At 43.3% G+C, this 19,263-nt stretch overlaps 1 protein-coding gene across 3 annotated transcripts in view; it reads left to right on the top strand.

Annotated features, from left to right (window-relative positions):
* Glis3 (GLIS family zinc finger 3) overlaps positions 1-19,263 on the top strand; it is a 426,372-nt gene that overhangs the window by 371,823 nt on the left and 35,286 nt on the right. For all 3 annotated transcript variants that reach the window (XM_052187691.1, XM_052187699.1, XM_052187709.1), the window contains one exon: positions 14,214-14,382. In XM_052187691.1, the coding sequence (XP_052043651.1) occupies positions 14,214-14,382 (169 nt within the window). The remainder of the gene's footprint in view (positions 1-14,213; positions 14,383-19,263) is intronic.

The following is a 19,263-nucleotide window of genomic DNA, read 5'->3' on the forward strand; positions in this document are numbered from 1 at the left end:
CATCAATAAAAAAAGTGTGGTATTGGTTACTTTGACATGGCTGTCATCAGGAGTCCTGCGAGAGGACAGTTAAAGGACTTAATCCAGCTCACAGTTTCAGAGCATTTGGTACATAACCACCTGAGTCGGTTGCAGCAGATCAGGGCAGCGGCAGTAGAGCAGGTGGAAGAGGAGGCTGCTCTGCTCATGGTAGACAGTGTGGCTGTGACCGGGGACCAGGGGTAGATGTCAAAAGTATATGTCCAGTGTTTATATAAACATTGCACACCTCCTGGAAGAGGACACAAAGAAGTAAGGCTCGGCATTTGTGGCGTTGTCCCCACTAGGGAAGGTCTTGGTTGTTGACTTTGTGTTGTCGTTTATCCCACCCCACCCCAACCAGCTACTGATTTAATACTATTTTGTCATCATGTGGGATACGAGAAGGGCCATTTATATCTCATTTGCAGTCTGTCTCAAGCAGGTCTAAAGGAACAGATGGATGGCAAGATGAAATTCAGGCCAGAACTTAAGAACGGAAACACTTTACACCTTTTGTGGCTGTGGCTATGAGCCAAAAAAGAAAAAGAAAAAGGTCCAAAGTTCTGAGTCGCTCCTTCCATTGGATTTAGCCTCTAAAGAAAGAAAGGAAAAGGAAGTCAGTCCCCAGTCTGACGCATAGAGGGTTTTCTTTTCTTAAGAACTGTATTTTTTGGTGTTTATAGACGTAGTGAGAGTTCCTTCTAATTGCTGCATGGACACTATTATAAAGCAAGGATATATAAGGGTAACATGGGACTCTAAATTGAAGGACATTATTGAATTAACTAAAATGAAACTTGAGATACTTTACAGTAATACTAGGGTGGAAGCAAGATTAAGTATGGTAGCATGTACCCATTTCATGTTAACCAAAATCACGGTCTCAGGGGTTGGCACTTAATGTGTCTTCCTTCCTGTTGTCATAGACTGATCAACCCCATTCATGTGCCCACTTGAACTGCTGCTACCCTTCCAACCCACACTAATGGAACTTACAAGTGTCTCTCTGAAGTCTTGGTCTTCTTCCTGAGTTGAGGCTGTATTTGCCTTACTTTCAGGATTGTTTCTAGCTAGACTCTGGCCATCTTCTTGTACTGTAGCCCAGTTTGTTTTTTAGTGAACTTTGCTGTTCATGGCTCTTGTCTGCCTTCCTGTCTGTCTGTCTGTCTGTATGTATGTCATCTACCTATCATCTATCTGTCATCTGTCTATGTATCATTTATTTCTCTCTGTGTTTGTTGGCTTTGAACTGCGGAGTTGAGTCTAACCCTAGTGTTTCTACCTAATCATATCCTATGAAGTGAGAGGTTTTGTGTCACTGGACCCTTTCTCTGAAGCATTAAGAGAGTCATCCCTTCTACCTTTTAGGAATGAACAGCTGCTGAAAGTGGCTGGGAGACAAGCTATCATCAGCTTGCATGGGAATTTCTTCCCTAGGTTGGTTTACACAAAACTTTTAAACTTTTTTTTTGTCTTGCTCTACCACTCCCACTAAAGATAGTGTCTTACAAAGTAACTCTAGCTGGCTTAGAATTTGGTATGTAGACCAGGCTGGCATTGAACTTACAGCCATCCTCTTTCCTGAGCCTCACCAGTTTCGATGGTTCCAGATTTGTATCATCATGCTTGCCGTTGTATCAAGCATATCTAAGGACTAGATATTTGTCATGAGAAATGGGTTGTTTGTTGTCATTTTTCAACCTGCTGACCAATGTCAACAGGAGAGAAGTGTCTTCAGGACCACTGTGGTTGGCTTTTTAGGCAGTCTTAAGTTATATTTATATAAATACTAACATGAGTAATATTCCCGGTCTCCTTCATAAAGTCAAACATATGTCATTACTGACATATGATTTACTGATGTGATGTTTTACACACATCTCTCTTACTGTGCGTGAAGCCAGTCAGCTCAAGCACAACTTTCACAAATGGAAACACTTCTTGCCTCCAACGGAGACTTTCCCCTTACTGAGATTGATCGCTGAACTTAATGACATTAAGAGCTCTTAGGAGGCAGCCAGTGCTCAGCATCTGTTAGTGCTAATTACTGCTGTATTCCAATACTAGGACGTGCGTGTTACAGTTCTGAACAAAAGCACAGGGAACAGGTGCACGAAAACGACCTGCAGTCCTCATTTTTTTGTCCTTTATAGAAATGGGAGGGGGAGGAGAACGCTTAAAGAAATTAAAATTTTAATCAGTATCATTTAGTAGAATAAAAGAAAACTAAGATAGAATTCTTGAAATGCTATAGTCCACTGTGTTGTTAGTTTTTAATGTAGGGCCTCCAGCGTGGTGCTCTAAAGATAAACGAATTGGAATCAGAAACTCAGCACTTAGGTGGCAAAAGCCCCAAACTCACAATGTCAAAATTTTGTTTTGATGGTTACTAGGGTTTGAGTACAAAAATAGTGGTTTGATTACTTTTGCTTTGAAGACCATGTGTCATGCAGAAAGATTGTGGAACAAAAATCTAAAGCCCCAACCTGGCTTCCTGTCTGCTGGGTATTGTGTTTAGGGAAGCTGACTTTCCTTCTGTAGGTTGGTGGTGGTAGTAAGAATCCTGACTCCATAGGGCTTCTGTGAGACGGAAATGCAAAAAAGAATGTCATATATGCTGGCAAGCTCTCAGTGGCTTCCCTCCCCTCCTCTCCCCCCTCCTCTCCCCTCCCTTCCCCTTCCTCTTTGCTCAAAAGTTTTAAGAATTGTTGATAAGCCATGCTGGCCTCTGTGACAGATTCCAGCCTCCCTTCTTTGTGTGTTCTAGGTAGAACTAGAGTTTAGAGACAGAATTTCTTCCACGAAGCCAAGACAAGATTTGACCTTGGAGTTTACAGGCCCTAAGGCATTCTTTCAAATCTCTGCATTAGACTGTGTCCCATTGCCAGAGTGTAAGTCTAGTTAGACTGGCCTTCCAGAGTTCAACACCATGCCTGCTTGGAAAAAAAATGGAGACTTAATGACCAGTGAAGCTGTGAGGTAAAGCAGGTGCAGAAAAGAGGAAGTTGTACTTATGGATGGGCCAGTGCAACTTGACACTTCCATGATGGTGGCATTGATGAGGCCTTGGTCTCTCCTGATGTCTTCTTTTAAATAATCTTTTCCAGGCTCTGTCATTTACCTCAAAATGTAGTCCACAGCACCTATAAAACTATTTCTGGTTATTTTCTTACCTCAGATTTAGGTTTTATAATATATATTTTTCTAATCATACTGTGATAGGTGTTTTCTCTGTAGATGTTATTCAACAGGTAATCTTTACAGCAGAGATCAGCAAATACTCCACAGGCCACATCTGGCCTGCTTCCCATTCCTGCATAGCCAGAGAACTGATGGTGGTTTTAAGAATTTTAAAGGTAAATGCAGACAAATGTAAGTTTTTTTTGGATGAGAACAGCTGCAGACAGAATGGAGGGAATTGTTTTTGATCTACAAAATCTAACACATTTATTCTCTGGTCCTTTCCAAAACAGGTTTACTGACCTTACCTTCAGACTTACATCTGGAACATTTGTCAATGACCAAAAGAAATGAAGGAAGCCATAAAGCACATTAACTGAAATAAATTAATTAGAGAGGAGATGTACTGTAAGAAGAGTTAAGAGCACATAATGCATAGGAATCTGGCTGGGCCTATAATCTTTTAGATTTAGCGGATGCTTCAGATGTCTCTCAGCCCGTGGCTTTGCAGAGAGCTTTATGAGGCTCAGCAATGGAGGCAGATGGTTTTACTACCATCTGCCTTGAAGGGATGTAGACCAAGTTTATTCTTCTTTATCTTTTGTGGGATGGTCTCTGGAAATCTGAGACTAGAAGCCCTCAGACAGAATAATCCCCGAAGTCATCAGCTAGAAGAAAATCTGATTGGCGGGCTGGCGTGGGATGCCCTGGCCAACTTCGTCTCATCCAGGAGAAGGCCACTAGAGGGGGAAGGGCTGGGTTCTAGGCAGGATGAGCCAGAGGCTGGCAGCAAGATGCAGGAGTCTCGTCGGTGTGGTTTTACTCTGTCCATGTTTGTTCTTCTAGAAGGGGAAGTGTTTTAGACTCTTGAGTACCACAGACTGGTTCTTAAAACCGAAGCGCCTCTTAGATGTCCACATCTTCATTCCCAGGAATAAAGCAAGAAGTTGAAACATCAATCACACTCGAGGGGCCCACTTGGTCCTATTCCAACAGGGAAGATACCTGATTCCTCTGAACATATTATGACTCATAGTAGACCTTGAAGTCAGTGTAACCAAAGACCGAAGCATCTATTTCCAGATAAGAAAAATTGCTAAATCAAAATTCTTCCCAAAATATTGTATGTGAACATAAATTTGTGATTAAAAAAAAAGTCTGCATGGGAGTCAAGTAAACTAGAAGGTAAAGAAAGACTGTGAGAGTGGGTATGGAAAAGCGAGAAAGTTGGTAAACTTCACTGTGCAGTTTTGCCTTAGGTGAGTAATAATTTGAAGAGAAGATTCCCACCGCAGGGCAGCACATACAACGGGGCTGCTGTTACTAATTTCTATACATCTAGGAAAGAAGGGATTCCTCAAAGAATCTGTAGATCAGCAGTGTAGTCGGGTAGAAGAACCAGTCGAAACCACGCTGGTTGTCTTCGGGATCGCTCCTTTTGTGGTATAGCCATGGAATGTATAGGAATGGCTTACATTGGATATGGTTTACTAAAATGGTTATTATTATTTATGACTAAGTCGGGCTTTACTACAAAAACAGAGGTGAGGAGAACGTTTTAATTGCCTCAAGAAACAGTTAGCCATGCCATCTTGACCTTCCTGCTTTCTACTTTTCCACCCTGACCTAAAAGGGGATGAAAATCTACCATACAGGCTGAGAGGACAGGCGGGCATCCGCAGGGAAGGTTGCTTGACTTGTGTGTTCACACTGTGCTACCGACTTCTCTGTAGAAGGTAGGGTGACTAAGTTGGAGAGGGGTGGTGCTTAGTAGAAACACAGTCTGAGATTTGAGATTTGATGTGTCACGCATTGTCTGGAAAGACCTAAGAAGGCTGCACGAAACGTTGGCCCCAGCGAAGTGCCAGGACGATGCCGTTCGAGCTGCAGAGAATGTTTTTGTTCTGAAATACAGAAAGCTAATTACACCTGTATTTCCAGAATGCTTGATGGTAACCTTTGGCATTCATGTGGGTGACATCAACCATATCTTCTCGTTGTATCATGGTATACCCCAGAAAGGCTAGTAAGCATGTATACACTAATAACTAACTTCTTCCCTAGTGGTGAATCTAGCTGCATGAGCTAGAAGTGTAATTGGGATGCCTATGCTGAAGTTTGGAGCTCTTGGGAGAATATCTGTTTGTAGGAGAAGCTGAATATTCATGTAACTGCCCAGACATCAATAAATTCTTATTTTACCTTATTTATTTCTGTTCCCCAGTGAACAGCAGCGCTCTTAAGCACAAAGATAATAGGTATATTCTTCAGAGCTGTGGCCTCGCTTACCTAAATCCAGCAGGCCCCTAACACATCTGTTTATCCATTACCAGGTAGCTCTCCTGTCAGGTGACACGTGTATATCTCCTTTGTCTTAGAGCGCCGGAGACAGTTGCCATTGTTTGCCATCAATTAGCCGAGGGTAGTATGTCAGGGATGTACGGGTGGTGTCATTTTAGTGTGACAGCCACCCGATGCCGTTGAGAAGGGATTGTTTCATTATGCTCTTATCAGGGCTGCTGGGTAATGATACTCCACACTGCAAAGTGGAGCTGGGAGTGAGACAGGCAGGAAGAATAGATTTTTTTAGTGATTGGCAATATTAAAATTATTCATGCCGCAGGGAGAAGGGAAAGATTAGAGGGAAGGATGTGCAAACTCTTAAGAAGTGGCTTTCTCCTGACACAGGTGGAATGTGGATGCAGAATGACGCCCTTCCTGATGAGGAGCAGAGGGGGCAATGCCCTGACATTAGGAGGAAAGGAAAGGGGAAACCGGAAACAGCCCCATCTCATCAGCAAAAGGATTAGCATAAACTGGGATCTCTCCTATTCTCCAATTAACTTTAGAATCAAATACAGCCTTCTAGCAAATTGCCCTGGCAGGCATTTTCCTTGCTAGAAAACTCTTTCTGGTGTGTGAATTTAGGTCAGGAGGGCGTTTTCCATTGGATGACGGTGCAATTAAATTGCTTTGAGGTGTACTGTGAAGAACAGCAGATGGTATTGGACTTAAATTTTCACTCTTGGGGACCAGATATCTGAACACTCCCAATATTGGCTGTTTTCCCCAGCTTGTCTAAAGAGAAGTCTTTCTTTGAATTCTAAAAATTAAGACTGGATCTTTATGCTCCTGTAGAGGAGAAACAAACAAAAAGGAAGCACTGAAAATGTAAAATACTTCAAGATAAACTAAGCTTCAAGAGGGACAATTGTGTTGACATTTTAGTAACAGCCCATTTTCGCTCCTTAACGAAGTGCAGTCATGCATGAAAATGACTTGTTATCTTCTAAGCTGAAATGTATTATGGGTTGTATTGCAAAGGTGTGTATTACCCTTTCAAAGTAAAGCACATTTTAACCCTATCAGGACTTGTTCTGGGCCCCAAACACTTTGTAGCATATACATAAAAATATTGAACAATAAAAAGCTGATTAAAGAGAATGCATAAACTTCCCTGGTGAAGGACTCCAGTGCACAGTTTATGTGCAGTTCTTTTCAGCCAGGGTTTAGATAGGAAAGCTTTATTAGATAGTTACCACTTTGGAGCAATGCATGTCTTTGTGATTCCATAATCCTATTAAGATTGTATTAATTGCAGTAATATTGTCAAATGATAAGAGCATTCTGTAATCGTATAACCATAGTTCAGCCTTTGTGCTATGTGCTTCTAATTCTTTTAATCTATTTTCTGTATATCAGTGTTCCGACTGCACGTATGTCTGTATGATTGTGTACCATGTGTGCGTTGTTCACAGAAGCAAGAAGATAGTGTTGATCCCCCGGAACTGGAGTTTCGGACATTTCTGAGTTCCCATGTGGCTTCTAGGAACTAAACCTGTGCTGTCTTCAAGAGCAGCAAATGATGCTAACTCCCCAGCCATCTCCCCAGCCCCTATTTGGGTTTTTAATCCATCATATATTTATGTTCCTCCATGCAATCCTGTGAAGTATTATCCTTTTTAAGATAAAGAAACACCTGGCAATCTCTAGAGCTAAACTTCCATCCAGCTCCATGTGACTCCGTTGTGTGCACAGTGTCCTCTTCCTAACCATGCTGACACCATCTGTCTCGGGTGCTTGATTTCTGATGAGGCCAAAAGAGCCCAAATTTCCATTGCAGTTAAATGGCTTATCGAACTCCTCCCGGCTCTAAATTTCTCCTCTTGGGAGTGAGGCAGAGAGACATGATTAAGCTCACCTTTCATATGGACCCTCTAATTCTTGTTAATGTCTCCTTGAGAGCCAATTTACCTTGGTCTCATCGATTAGGCTGCTCCTCTGTGCCTTGACCCTTGAAATTCTGCCCAAGAGATGAATGGTCAGCCCAGACTTCCTTCCCTCGTGCTAGGCACCAAGCAATTAATGTCATTTCTCAGGAGCCCAGCATGGCTCTGACATTCATTACAAGTGAGAGTCACCATCTTGGGATAAGGTCTGGTGAGGACAGGCCAGAGCATGGCTAGGGCTTTTCAGAGGCCTTGCATGCCCCCAAGCACAGGAGCCCAATAGTCTCCACAGACACAGTAAATCTTCTGGTGCCACGTTATCCACAGCCAGGACAACACGCTTGCCACAGCCAAGGGCACGTACGGCTGATCGCTCACCAATCATCCTGCAGCCTCTCTCCTTCCCCTGCCTGTGCATCAATATGCCTCTGACAGGGATCTGAAATCCTTACTTGGAAAAAAGTGATAGAAATGGTTTACACCTTGTTTCCTATTCACCTGGTGCTTGAGAGGCAATGTGGGGTAGTGGTTACGGGCATATGACCTGAAGTCTTACTTCCTGATTTGAATGTCACCTTCACTATTTACTTTACAGGTAACCATAGCCAAGTCACCTAACCAGAAACCAGACTAGGGCTTAAGCCTAATCAGTAAATAGAAAATGTTTGTAAGTCCTTGGCTCACGACAAGTATTCAATCAGTCATAACTGTGAGTCCCCCTGCCCCAATATGGAGGCGAAGCAGATAGAATGGCCCTGAGACCTAGGCTAGTCCTTGCTATTTCATGGGTACACCTGGTCCACTTTGATAGTCATAGAAATTTAGAATCTCAACATGCCTTAGCCCAAGACCTAGTGGATCATATGGAAGTATTTCTTACTTCCAGAACTCTTTTGGGTTATCAGACTATCAAAGAACAAGTGTAGCTTCCCATCATTGTGAACAAGAAAACACACGAGCTGTTCTTTGCGGGACTGCAAATGGAGCCAGGGTTTGCACTTACCAGGCACAGACTTGCCCACTGACCCATATGCATGGCTTCCTCTTGTGACCTTGGCTTCAGACAGTCTCACTAAACTGCCCAGGTGGGTCATGACCTTAGGATTTCTTACTTTTTTCTCCCTATTAGTTAGGATTACAGGCTTTTACTCTATGAGGCCTGTCTGGACTAGCTAATTTTGTATGCCGCAGACTGACAGAAAAGTCTTTGTGCCCACCCCCGAATGATGAAAACATTCAGGCAGTGATGTGGGTAGCCTAGAACAGACCTCGTAATGGCCTTGCATCTTCGTTTGTGTGATAAATATCTCACAGGTGAAGTATCCCCAAAGGTGTTCTGTCCATTAGAAATAATAGATTAATGGTCATTATTTGGACACATTAAAGATTGATCCTGATTACATGAAATAGTTTTTAAGGAGGTAGCCTAGACTTCACCAGCCCTGAGGGCCTGAGAGCCACATCGATCACAGAGCCACCTCTGCCTATTACTGTTGGAGGCAGGGTCGAGCCATAAGCCAGGCCCCATGAAAAAGATTCCTCAGTGGTAGGGAAGAGGGCCTCTGGCTCTGGGCAGCAGGCAGAGTTCACATTCATTGCTTCACCTGGCTTTATTCCCTTGGGGAGTTAACCACCACTTAATCAGGAAAGCAATAAGGGCTTCTAGCTTGTTCTTTGCTGTGCCTAATCAGTTGTTCCAGCTGCCAATCACCAGCAGTGTCTGGAAGTTCATAGAAAAGCCCCCTTCAAGCTCTGGAGACAGCACTGACCCCCAAGGTGACTCGACAATGAGAGCTGCCCCCAGGGGCAGTCCCTGTCCGGTTGATGTGGTCACAACAGTTTTGTTAATATTGTCTGAGTTCGGGAGAGATCCATTCTCTTTAGGCTTTGATCAGTGGGCCACATTTGTACACTCCGTTGCTTCAACTGTGGAAATAATTTTGACTAAGTACAGAAATATTTTTTTTCTTTTGTGAGTAACCTTACAGTTCTATGCCAACATGGAGATTTTCTTCCTAAGACTGGAAATACCTTGGCAAAGCCTGTGGGTTTGTCAGTAAGTCGATCTGAAGCAGACAGGTCTGTGAGAAGCTGGGAGGTGTTCAAACTTAAAACATCCATGACGTTTAGCACCTGTCTTGTGCAAATAAGGTAGCGGGATCTTGTGTTCAATGAGTGAAGAAATGGTACTTGGAGACTGTAGTACTTAAAAGTATATTCTAGATTATGTCTTGATGAGGTTGGGTGTTCCTGGAAGTCTCTGTAGATATCAAAGACATTCCTCTGAGGCATGATAACACTTTCTTTGATAAGGACCAAGGAGAGTCCCACTGCAGCCATAATAGCTGACTCCAAATAGTTGTCCTTTGGATATGTATTAGAAAGACATGCTTGTGTCTTTATTACTTACCCTTAATTTCATTTCATTATTTTAGTTACAGGTAATACCTACAACAAGCAACTATAACCTAGATGCTGTAGACAGGCTGTTCTCTATAGACAAGGATTAATCCGTTTCTTCCAACTAAGTCATGATCTCTCTATACTTCTCCTAACGTCCCCTCCCACTTCCCACAACACAGAAGCAAGTGGTTTCCTTTCTTTTCCAAAAAAAAAAAAAGAAAAAAGAAAAAAGTCATTGATTGTGACATATATAAGTAAGACACCTTCGAATTCAGACTTTAAGTCGAAGCATCAAGCCCTCCCTTTCTTCTTCTCAAGGGGTCCCTGGTAGAGGAACTTCCCATTTCAGTGTCATGAACCAGCTATAGTTATAAAGGAAAGGCTGTGGACATGTGTGTGACCCAATAGCTCTTGGAAGGCCCTACCCTTCATCTCCATGCCCGTTACCTCAGAGAGTTTATCCCACACTGTCTCTCCACCACCTCCTCATCCTCCTGGACTTTGTACTGTACCTTCATAAATACCTTTCCTCAATTGTACCACATTCCCCTGGCTTTCTGCTCCAGGACTCTTGGATGCCCTTAGGTTAAAACATGTGTCTGCTTACAAATCTTAGAGAATTAATACTACCCTGGGGCAATCTTTGATCAGAAGGGGATAGAAAATGTTAGATAAAATTTCTACCTCTATATTAGAGCCCCAAGATAGATTTTATTCGCATTTAGATTGCTTGTCTTTATTCATTCTAAAGCAAACATGAATTAATGTAATTGGTAATAAAAGATATGTCTTGTTTTATAGTTTGTCCCAGGACCAAGTTTTATGTCTGCCATATTGGTAGCTACCCCACAAATGCTTGTGGAATGATCAGCTCTTCAGAGAAGTCTGAAATGAGATCATGGCTGTAGCTCTAGAGTAATTCACTTTCTTAAGACACATCGTGTTCTAGGTTCAGTCTCCAGCAGAGGAGAAAGAGAGAGGAAGGCAAAAATTCTAAACTGAGTATGCCAGGGTAGAGGACATGGCAAAAGTACCAAAGGAGAAACTGCTAGAATAAATTCCAGATGCAGCTGTTTATCTGGCTTGGGTAGAGCCACAAATTAGTGTGCTAAAGTGTTAGAGCAGTGCTAAGAGGTTGGCATTAGTAAATCTTGGTGTTTTGATAGAATTAATGCATACTTGGGCTCCATTTTGTTCAAGCTGAAACCCTGTCAAGGACAGAAATACACAAATGGTAGACTAGACTAGCTAGATATATAGCAAACATACCATTTAAAATAATGTTGGAAGGATGGATAAATGATGGATGAACACGTGATAGGTGTTGGTTGTGACTTGGCTGGGAGAAAGCAGAGTCCTCACTTTCAGCGACAGGCTAGAAATGACACCAAATTGTCTAGCTATTTAATTGTGTCTAATGTCAAATCCAACTAGCACAGTTGGTAGACCTTGGGGAAACACCCTATTTTCTGCTAAACCATATTGTAAAAGATTAGCATGTGCGACCAAGTTTCCCTATTGCCCAAGAGGTTGTAAACAGGACAGCACTTCCCCTGTAATAAACATAAATGCATACAAACAAAAATACCTCTAGGTGTGAATAAGTGATGGGTATTTTCAGCAATAATCACAAAATAAAAGAGAGCTGATGTCTCTATACCTAAAGCAGAGTTTGTTTTTTTTTTTAAGGGGGCTGTTTCAGTGACCCATTTATTCTATTCGTTATTAGAGCAGTATCTAAAATCCAAGCTTCATGCTGACGAACACCAATGTTGATACTAACTATTGCTACAGTCAATCCAAACAGCCTTCTCCCTTGGGCCACGTTATTCTGGTGACTACAGGCAGAATTGTGGTTCCCTGAGCCAGCGAGGCACAAATGAGGGCAGTGATTCATAAGGTGACTCCGGCAAGTTTGCAGATGTGTAACTTTCATGGAAGCTGACATGCATAAGAGAAGCCTGGGCCTGACTTTTTGAACTGGTAAGCACTTCCTGGCTTCGCCGCCACTTCAGGACTTAGAGGACTGTGGAAGGGTGAAGGTTTCTGAGGATAGGAGAGAACCTGACAGAATGCTGATTTACCAGAAATAAACCCTTCAGATGGGATCACACCCATGTCAGTAGCATTTTGAGCAGGAAGATGGTAATTCTGCCTCTTCACATGCTCCTGTAAGTCCTTGAACTCTTATGCCTTTGGAGTACGATTTTGGGGACTGGGTCATCTGGGGTCTCAATTCTATCCTGGTGAGGTTGGATGAAAGTGATACTGGTCTAAAAATACAACTCCCTGAACTTTTCAACTTTCAAATCTTTTTGAAATATGACTTTCTTAATCCTGAACTTGATTTCTTTAATTTAAAAAAAATCCATTTGTTCTTTGATATTAATAAAGTTCAAAAGGAGGAGAAATGGGCATAGAACGGAGCTGTATACAAAGAAGGAGGAGAATGACATCATTGGTAATGTTGTTGTCTGATTACAGCCTAATGAGATGTCTGCTGAGTAGGGCCCCCACATGAAGGTCCTTCCTCTCTGATGGACTTTGAAAGTGACATGCCCCGGTTATCAGGAGACATCTTCCTAATTAGCTGATGTTAATGGGCACATAGGCAAGTTTGAGGTCTTTTAGAGTTCTCAAAGGTGAGACTGCCCCAAGATGGAGGCCGCGACTTGCCCTCCGTGTGTGATGGGCAGTGGTGGCGACAGACCCAAAGCTGCGTGTGAGGACTACCTTTACTTTCTCATTTTGGATAAGGGCCTCTTGGAATGAAAGCAAGAGGATTCATCACACCAACATGGAAATGTCTGCTGTCTGTCAAGCTCTTAGTTAAGAGTATAAGACCCGGATTTTGATGGGGGTTGCATTGAATCTGTAGATTGCTTTTGGCAAGATGGCCATTTTAACTATATTAATCCTGCCAATCCACGAGCATGGCAGATTTTCCATTTTCTGAGGTCTTCTTTGATTTCCTTCTTCAGAGACATGAAGTTCTTGTCGTATAGATCTTTCACTTGTTTGATTAGAGTCACACCAAGATACTTTATATTGTTTATTGTGAAGGGTGTCATTTCCCTAATTTCTTTCTCAGCCTGCTTATCCTTTGAGTATAGGAAGGCAACTGATTTGCTTGAGTTGATTTTATAACCAGCCACTTTGCTGAAGTTGTTTATCAACTGTAGGAATTCTCTGGTGGAGGTTTTTGGGTCACTTAAGTATACTATCATATCATCTGCAAATAGTGATAATTTTACTTCTTCCTTTCCAATTTGTATCCCTTTGACCTCCTTATGTTGTCTAATTGCTCTAGCTAGAACTTCAAGTACTATATTGAAAAGATATGGAGAGAGAGGGCAGCCTTGTCTAGTCCCTGATTTTGGTGGGATTGCTTCAAGTTCCTCTCCATTTAGTTTGATATTGGCTACCGGTTTGCTGTATATTGCTTTAACTATGTTTAGGTATGGGCCTTGAATTCCTGTTCTTTCCAAGACTTTTAGTGAGGTAACACAATCACAAAAGAATACATATGGAATGCAATCATTGATAAACGGATATTAATTAGTCCTGAAGTTCTGAATACTGAAGATACAAGTAGCATATCAAATGATTCCCATGAAGAAGGAAGAAGAGGGCCCTAATCCTGGAAAGGCTTGATCCAGCATTGTAGGGGAGTACCAGGACAGAGAAAAGGGAGGGGGAAAGATAGGAGAATGGATGGAGAGAAGAGGACTTATGGGACATATGGGGAGGGGAAAGGGGAAAGCTTTTGGAATGTAAACAAAGAATATAGAAAAAAAAAAAAATATATATATATATATATATATATATATATAAAAGAGTATAAGACCCTCTGTTGGAACTGCAGTCAGGTGGGTTCTGTTGTTTTTGTGCTGACGTGTGGACAATGACGGACAGAGCAGAGGCCTGGCCCACAGCATCTTGCTGCACCGTGAGAAGAGGTAGAAGGGCCATGCTGAGCCCCTTGCAGTCAGCTGACTGAACATGCCATTATGCAACTATCATCCTCTGTGACTGAGAAGCACACAGAGCCCTTTGCTTAGAAGCAAACAGCACAGGATTCATTGTAATGAGCAGACAGGGAGCCGGCCGGCAAGGGCACGCAGCACTTCAGAGGCGAAGGCGAACCTGGAGCAAACTCAGCCAGAGCTCCTGAGATGGCGGTGCAGGCACAAGAGCCAGGGAACCTGTTCTACCACAGAAACAAAAGCTGTGTGTATCCAGGAAGGGGTGAGCTGTTCCCTAAAAGGCACTCAGAGAAAAACAAACAAGCCCCTGAAATATGCTTGCTGTCAGCTTTGGTGTTGAAAATGTGGGCCTCCTTCAGGGCACCGTCTCACGCTGCTTCTCTCTTGATTTCAGCTCCCATTTTCGCCAGCAATCATTCAACCCGAAGTGGAACAGCTGCTGGGGCCGTGCCACCCCCACATCCTGTCAGTCACCCTTCTCCGGGACATAATGTACAGGGGAGCCCCCACAACCCCTCCTCCCAGTTACCTCCACTCACAGCTGTGGACGCAGGCACTGAGAGGTAAGGCCATCTGTCGCTCTCTCATAATAGGTGTCGCCGCCAAACCTCCCTCTACCGAGAAGAGCTCTGACAGTTGCTGAATTTTATTAATAATCTGTTGGTGGGTTGAGTTACCCAGGGGTGACATTTTAAAAGTAACATATACCAAGTATGTGGACCAAATAGCTCATTATCTGTCACATTTTTTTATGTATGTATAACAAACGAAATGACACTGGCAATAGGCAGCTCGGGTGTCGGGAGCTGGAAGCTGTATCACAATGACCCATGGTTGCCACCTCTTTCCATCTTGCTTTGGGACTCGCCAGTGAGTTGAGGAGCTCTCTGGGTAGGAATGGTCCCATAGTCCCACAGATAGGAATACAAGTTTGTGTGTTAGGCAAGTTTTGGTTATCGACAGAATGACTGGGAACAAAAAAGAAGGAACATGTAAGATGGTCTTGGCTCATGGTTTCCGAGAACTCAGCCCGATCACTGGGCCCGGCTCTGGGCTCATGGGGGTGGGAATATGTGGCAGAGGGGCCTCTTTAGCTCCTGGTACCTAGGAAGTAAAGAGACAGAAAAGGACAATATTCTCAGTTGCCCCCTCAAGGGGCAAACTAACTTCCTTCCACTAGGCCTCACTTCCTCAGAGCTCTACCCCTCCTCTCCAAGGAGCACTACTGGGAGGTGCCCAGGCAATGCCTCAACACCCAGGCCAGGCCGTGAGCAGTTGTTCATCTCCCAACTGTAACACCATGGGGAAAGATTATAAGGTGACCAAAGATGTTATATGACTGATCAGAAAGCGACTCTTCACGCAGTGCCTTTAGTTGGTATCTCCCTCTTAAGGAATTTCTGTGGGGAAAAGAATCCTTAAAGAACTCTATGTTCCATGTTATTTTTACTTCTGAATTCTCCAGTGGCTTTCGAGGTTTGGGTCTGATGGTGGGTTCTCATGCCTCTGTTCCCCAAATGCATCTGTTTCTGTGAACCACAAACCCAAACAGTTTCTCAGTGAGCGAAAGAAACAGTGGTATAGGCATCGAGAGGAAAAGAATTTTTCTCCACACAGGTAAAGGTACACAGCAACCCAGGGCAGGAAGAACACCTGCGAGATATGGAGGAACCCAGAGCACACAGCAAGCACAAAGTCTTGGCCCTTCAGGATAGCAGGATGGATGCACATGGATGATGGTTAGGTGATAATGGGCTAGCTTCCGTGGAGCCTTGTGTTTTTAAACTGAGGAGTTGGCCCTATTCTACTGGAAGCAAATAACCATTGTTAGGAGAAATACACGATCAGATTGACATTAGAGAGGGAGGCGTCTGCATAAGAGAGGCATTTGCAGTTGAGGTGGAAGATAGGGGAGGTTAGAGTCAAGCTGTTGTAGGGTTCCTCGTGAACACTGTGGTGCCTGGAAGTACGACAGAGAAGTAAGGAGAATTCACTCAAGAGCTTCATTAGGAGGCAGACTTGCTAAAGAACAGAGAAAAGGAGCCAAACCAATGCCCAAGTTTTCTCTAGAAACTCTGCCTTTTAACAAACTTTGGGAAATAGAAGGGGGGAAGAAGAGGGGGGAAAGAGAAAGATTTTGTAAGGTGGTGAAAGATCCGCGTGGATGTATGGGATCATTAGAAATGTGAGTCAGAAGGTAAGAATTATCTCAGCAGTCCTGTGTACATGGTAAAGTGTAGCCTCCCTTCGAAGGACCTAAGCAAAACCATGGGAGTGGTCACTACCCCTTACAGTCATGCTCACTGGAGACAGGAAGTCTGTGTTTCCAGGTCCTGATGCATTCAGGAAGCCGAGAGGAGCTTATCCCTCTTAGCATTTGTACAGTTTGCAGATGGACTAGAAACAGTGCTCAGCATCAAGTACAACAGGCCACACATGGCTTCCCAGACAACCACGTGGTACCTTAGCCGGGCTGACTGATTACAGGTGGAATCTAGAGAGTGCACAGTGATCAGTAAGTACCCATGGTGGGAAAATGGAGGAAGAGGATGGGAAGACACGTTGGCACTTTGGCTGCATACCCTTGCCACAGGGTATATGTGTATCCTGACCCCACCCTGACTGACTGGGCAAATGTGAGATGTCGGTTATCTCTTCCAATCAAGTTAGAGAAGAGGATGACATGAAGAAACCCTGAATTATTCACTGTGTTTGCACTAGGGACCAGGATGAAAACATGGAGAGGAAATGGGTTTACCTTCCGCTCTGGGTTTATACATCTTTGCTCTGTTTGCCTGGGAAATCCCCCAGTAAAAACTCCAGCAGTTTTCTTAACGGAAACAGGTTGATCACACTTTGCGATTTTAGTGGGACACTGGCATCTTTTCCTGCTTTGCAGGCATTGATTCATCATTTACTTAGCTTTAGCTCATTAATAAAATGGGCTGAGTCACTGTCAGAAGTTAGAAAGGGTCCACCACAGCTGCCCATCTAACATCAAGTTCTTTCATCCTGACCACCATAAAATAAATGTAAGTTTTCTCAATTTGATGAGTCTCTATTTTTATTTTTAAATACTAACTGAATGACACGTGATTTCAGGGATTTGAACAGTGCCTCAGCCCATCTCCCGATGTGGATTTGTGGATTTGGACTTCTTATGGGAAGTAGTGTTTTACTATGTCATGTTGTAAGGGCCACCCGTACTTTATGTCTATACAGTGGCTTCCCTTGAGGGGAACTCAGTGTCTCTGGAAATGTTAAGTCATTGGGCTTTATAGTGTGAATGTTACACCAGCAAATGCAAAAATACTTAAGGGTGGCCATTTTGAGCTGGAGAAATCTTAGTAGCCCTAGTGATAAATCATCTAAGTTTATGTCATTCACTTTTGCAAGAGAGCATAAGCTGCCTCCCTTCCTTCTGAAGGCTACAAGCAAGGCACAATATGTAGTATTAGTGACAGGGATATGGGATCTCCACAATGGAGGAGGTTATAAAAGCTTTCCTGAGCCCCATTTCTGAGACTTCTGAGGCCCAGAAGATTAAAGTTAAAGAGAGAATCCTGTCTCTTTACAGAATGTATGGTCTGGCACAAGGATTAAGACTAGAAAATTGTTAGGAATCACCATTTTAGAAGAAATCCCCAAATCTCCTTTACTAAATATAGACTGCCAGTTTCTTCAGTCGTTGCTGAGTACCGGAGACCTAGGGCTTGTATGTCTATGACTATCCAAAGCTAATGCTCACAGGGACCATGTTCTAACTCACCCCTGGAGACTTGGTACCATCTGCCTGGATGCTGGAGGTCAAAGAGTCGCCATTTCTCCACGCTGCTTTCTCAGTAAAGCTCTTTGTTCCAAGCAAGCCAGCCTGGAGCTCCCTCTTCTCACTTAGCTCGCTTGCTGCAGTGTCTTGACTCAGCCTTTCTGACCTTCAGGTCTTTGCAGCCTTCAGTGCTCAGCTTGGTTCCTTCTCAACCCAGAAACCTCCCCCCTCTCTTGGGTCACAGGCACATACGCTGGGGAACTCCTTGGTTCTTAAGATCTGTTTCATAGATCTGCCAGATACAGCTGAGTTTGATCTGGGAGAGCAGAAGCCTGGATTCCTCATAAGGTTCAGAGTACTTGGCTCTGAGTTCTGTGCGGTGTCCTGACGGCACCTTAGCAAGGGATAGAGAGCACTGAGGGGGAATGTCTAGGGAGCCAGAACTCATCGCCTACCCACGGCCCCATGGCAAGGGATCCATAGTTCTCTCTATGATTTTGGTTTGTTTTTTTTGTTTGTTTTTGTTTGTTTGGATTTTTGTTGTTGGTTTTGGTCAGAAGGACAGTGATCTTGATTTTAAATGCTTCTGCCATCTTATACCTCCTGCATACTTTGATGCAATTCCAAGGAGCCAGTCCACCACACATTTAGGCACACACACACATTGCTAAGAGGTGTGGTGCTTTCTTACGGCCTGCATATGTAGCTTCAGAATACTGCTCAACCAGGCCAGTTGCTCTCCTAGCCCTGCTCCTGAGCAAACAGGTATCTTGGTGTCGTCGTCTACAGAGCTTCTTTATAGCCTCTGTCTTCTGAATGTCCTAGTATGCGTTCAGTACTCATAAACATCTACCAAGATGTTAAAACTTAACAGGATCTATCCTAGCCCTGGGGGCTCTTTGGTTCCATTGAGTCTTTCACTAGGCTGGTAATTATGAGGCATGAGATATGGTGGACATTGAAAACACTGTGGGGGACAGCCGAGCCAATAGAACATGATAAATTTTAAGACTAAAGAAAGAAAGGGGGATACAGTGGCTTTGGAGGTGCAGAGCAAGAACATCTATTCTCCAAATGGGAGTGGAAGCAAGAGGAAGCACTATCTCCCCTGAAAGACAGTGGTCTTTAGGCATAAGAAACACAACTATGACAGAGTATTTGACTGAGAATTCCCTGCTATTAGCCACACTAAGGAGTTTGAGCTTCTTGTGAACAAGAGTTTATCATCTGGACAATAGAAAACGACAGTGACTGTAGCATTCATTCTAAATGTGTCTGATCTTCACTACAGAGAATTCTGAGTATCTTCCAGAAGAAACGACAAGGAACAGGAAAGTGTTTCATATGGTCCTCAGTCAGACAAAGGCTGTCCTTTGAAACTCTTAGACTCAAGACCGTGGAGCTGATGTTATTTAACTTCCTAGTACAACTTGAAAGGATCATTTTGTTCTGTGCCATTCCAAGAGTGTTTGCTACATAGTTATAGATTTTCAGGTCTTTGAAGAGTCCCCAAGTGTCAAAAAAAATGAAAATTATCTCTATGTTAGAGAAAGTAACAAAGGTCTGGGACACAGAAGCACTTGACGACCTTGCTTGTCTATTATATTAGAGGAGAGATGACTCCTGCTACGAGTCCTCCATAGAACTGTGTGCATCCTCACATAGGTACAATTTACTC

The sequence above is a fragment of the Apodemus sylvaticus genome, chromosome 1, assembly GCF_947179515.1.
Source record: "Apodemus sylvaticus chromosome 1, mApoSyl1.1, whole genome shotgun sequence".
NCBI classification, from domain to species: domain Eukaryota; kingdom Metazoa; phylum Chordata; class Mammalia; order Rodentia; family Muridae; genus Apodemus; species Apodemus sylvaticus.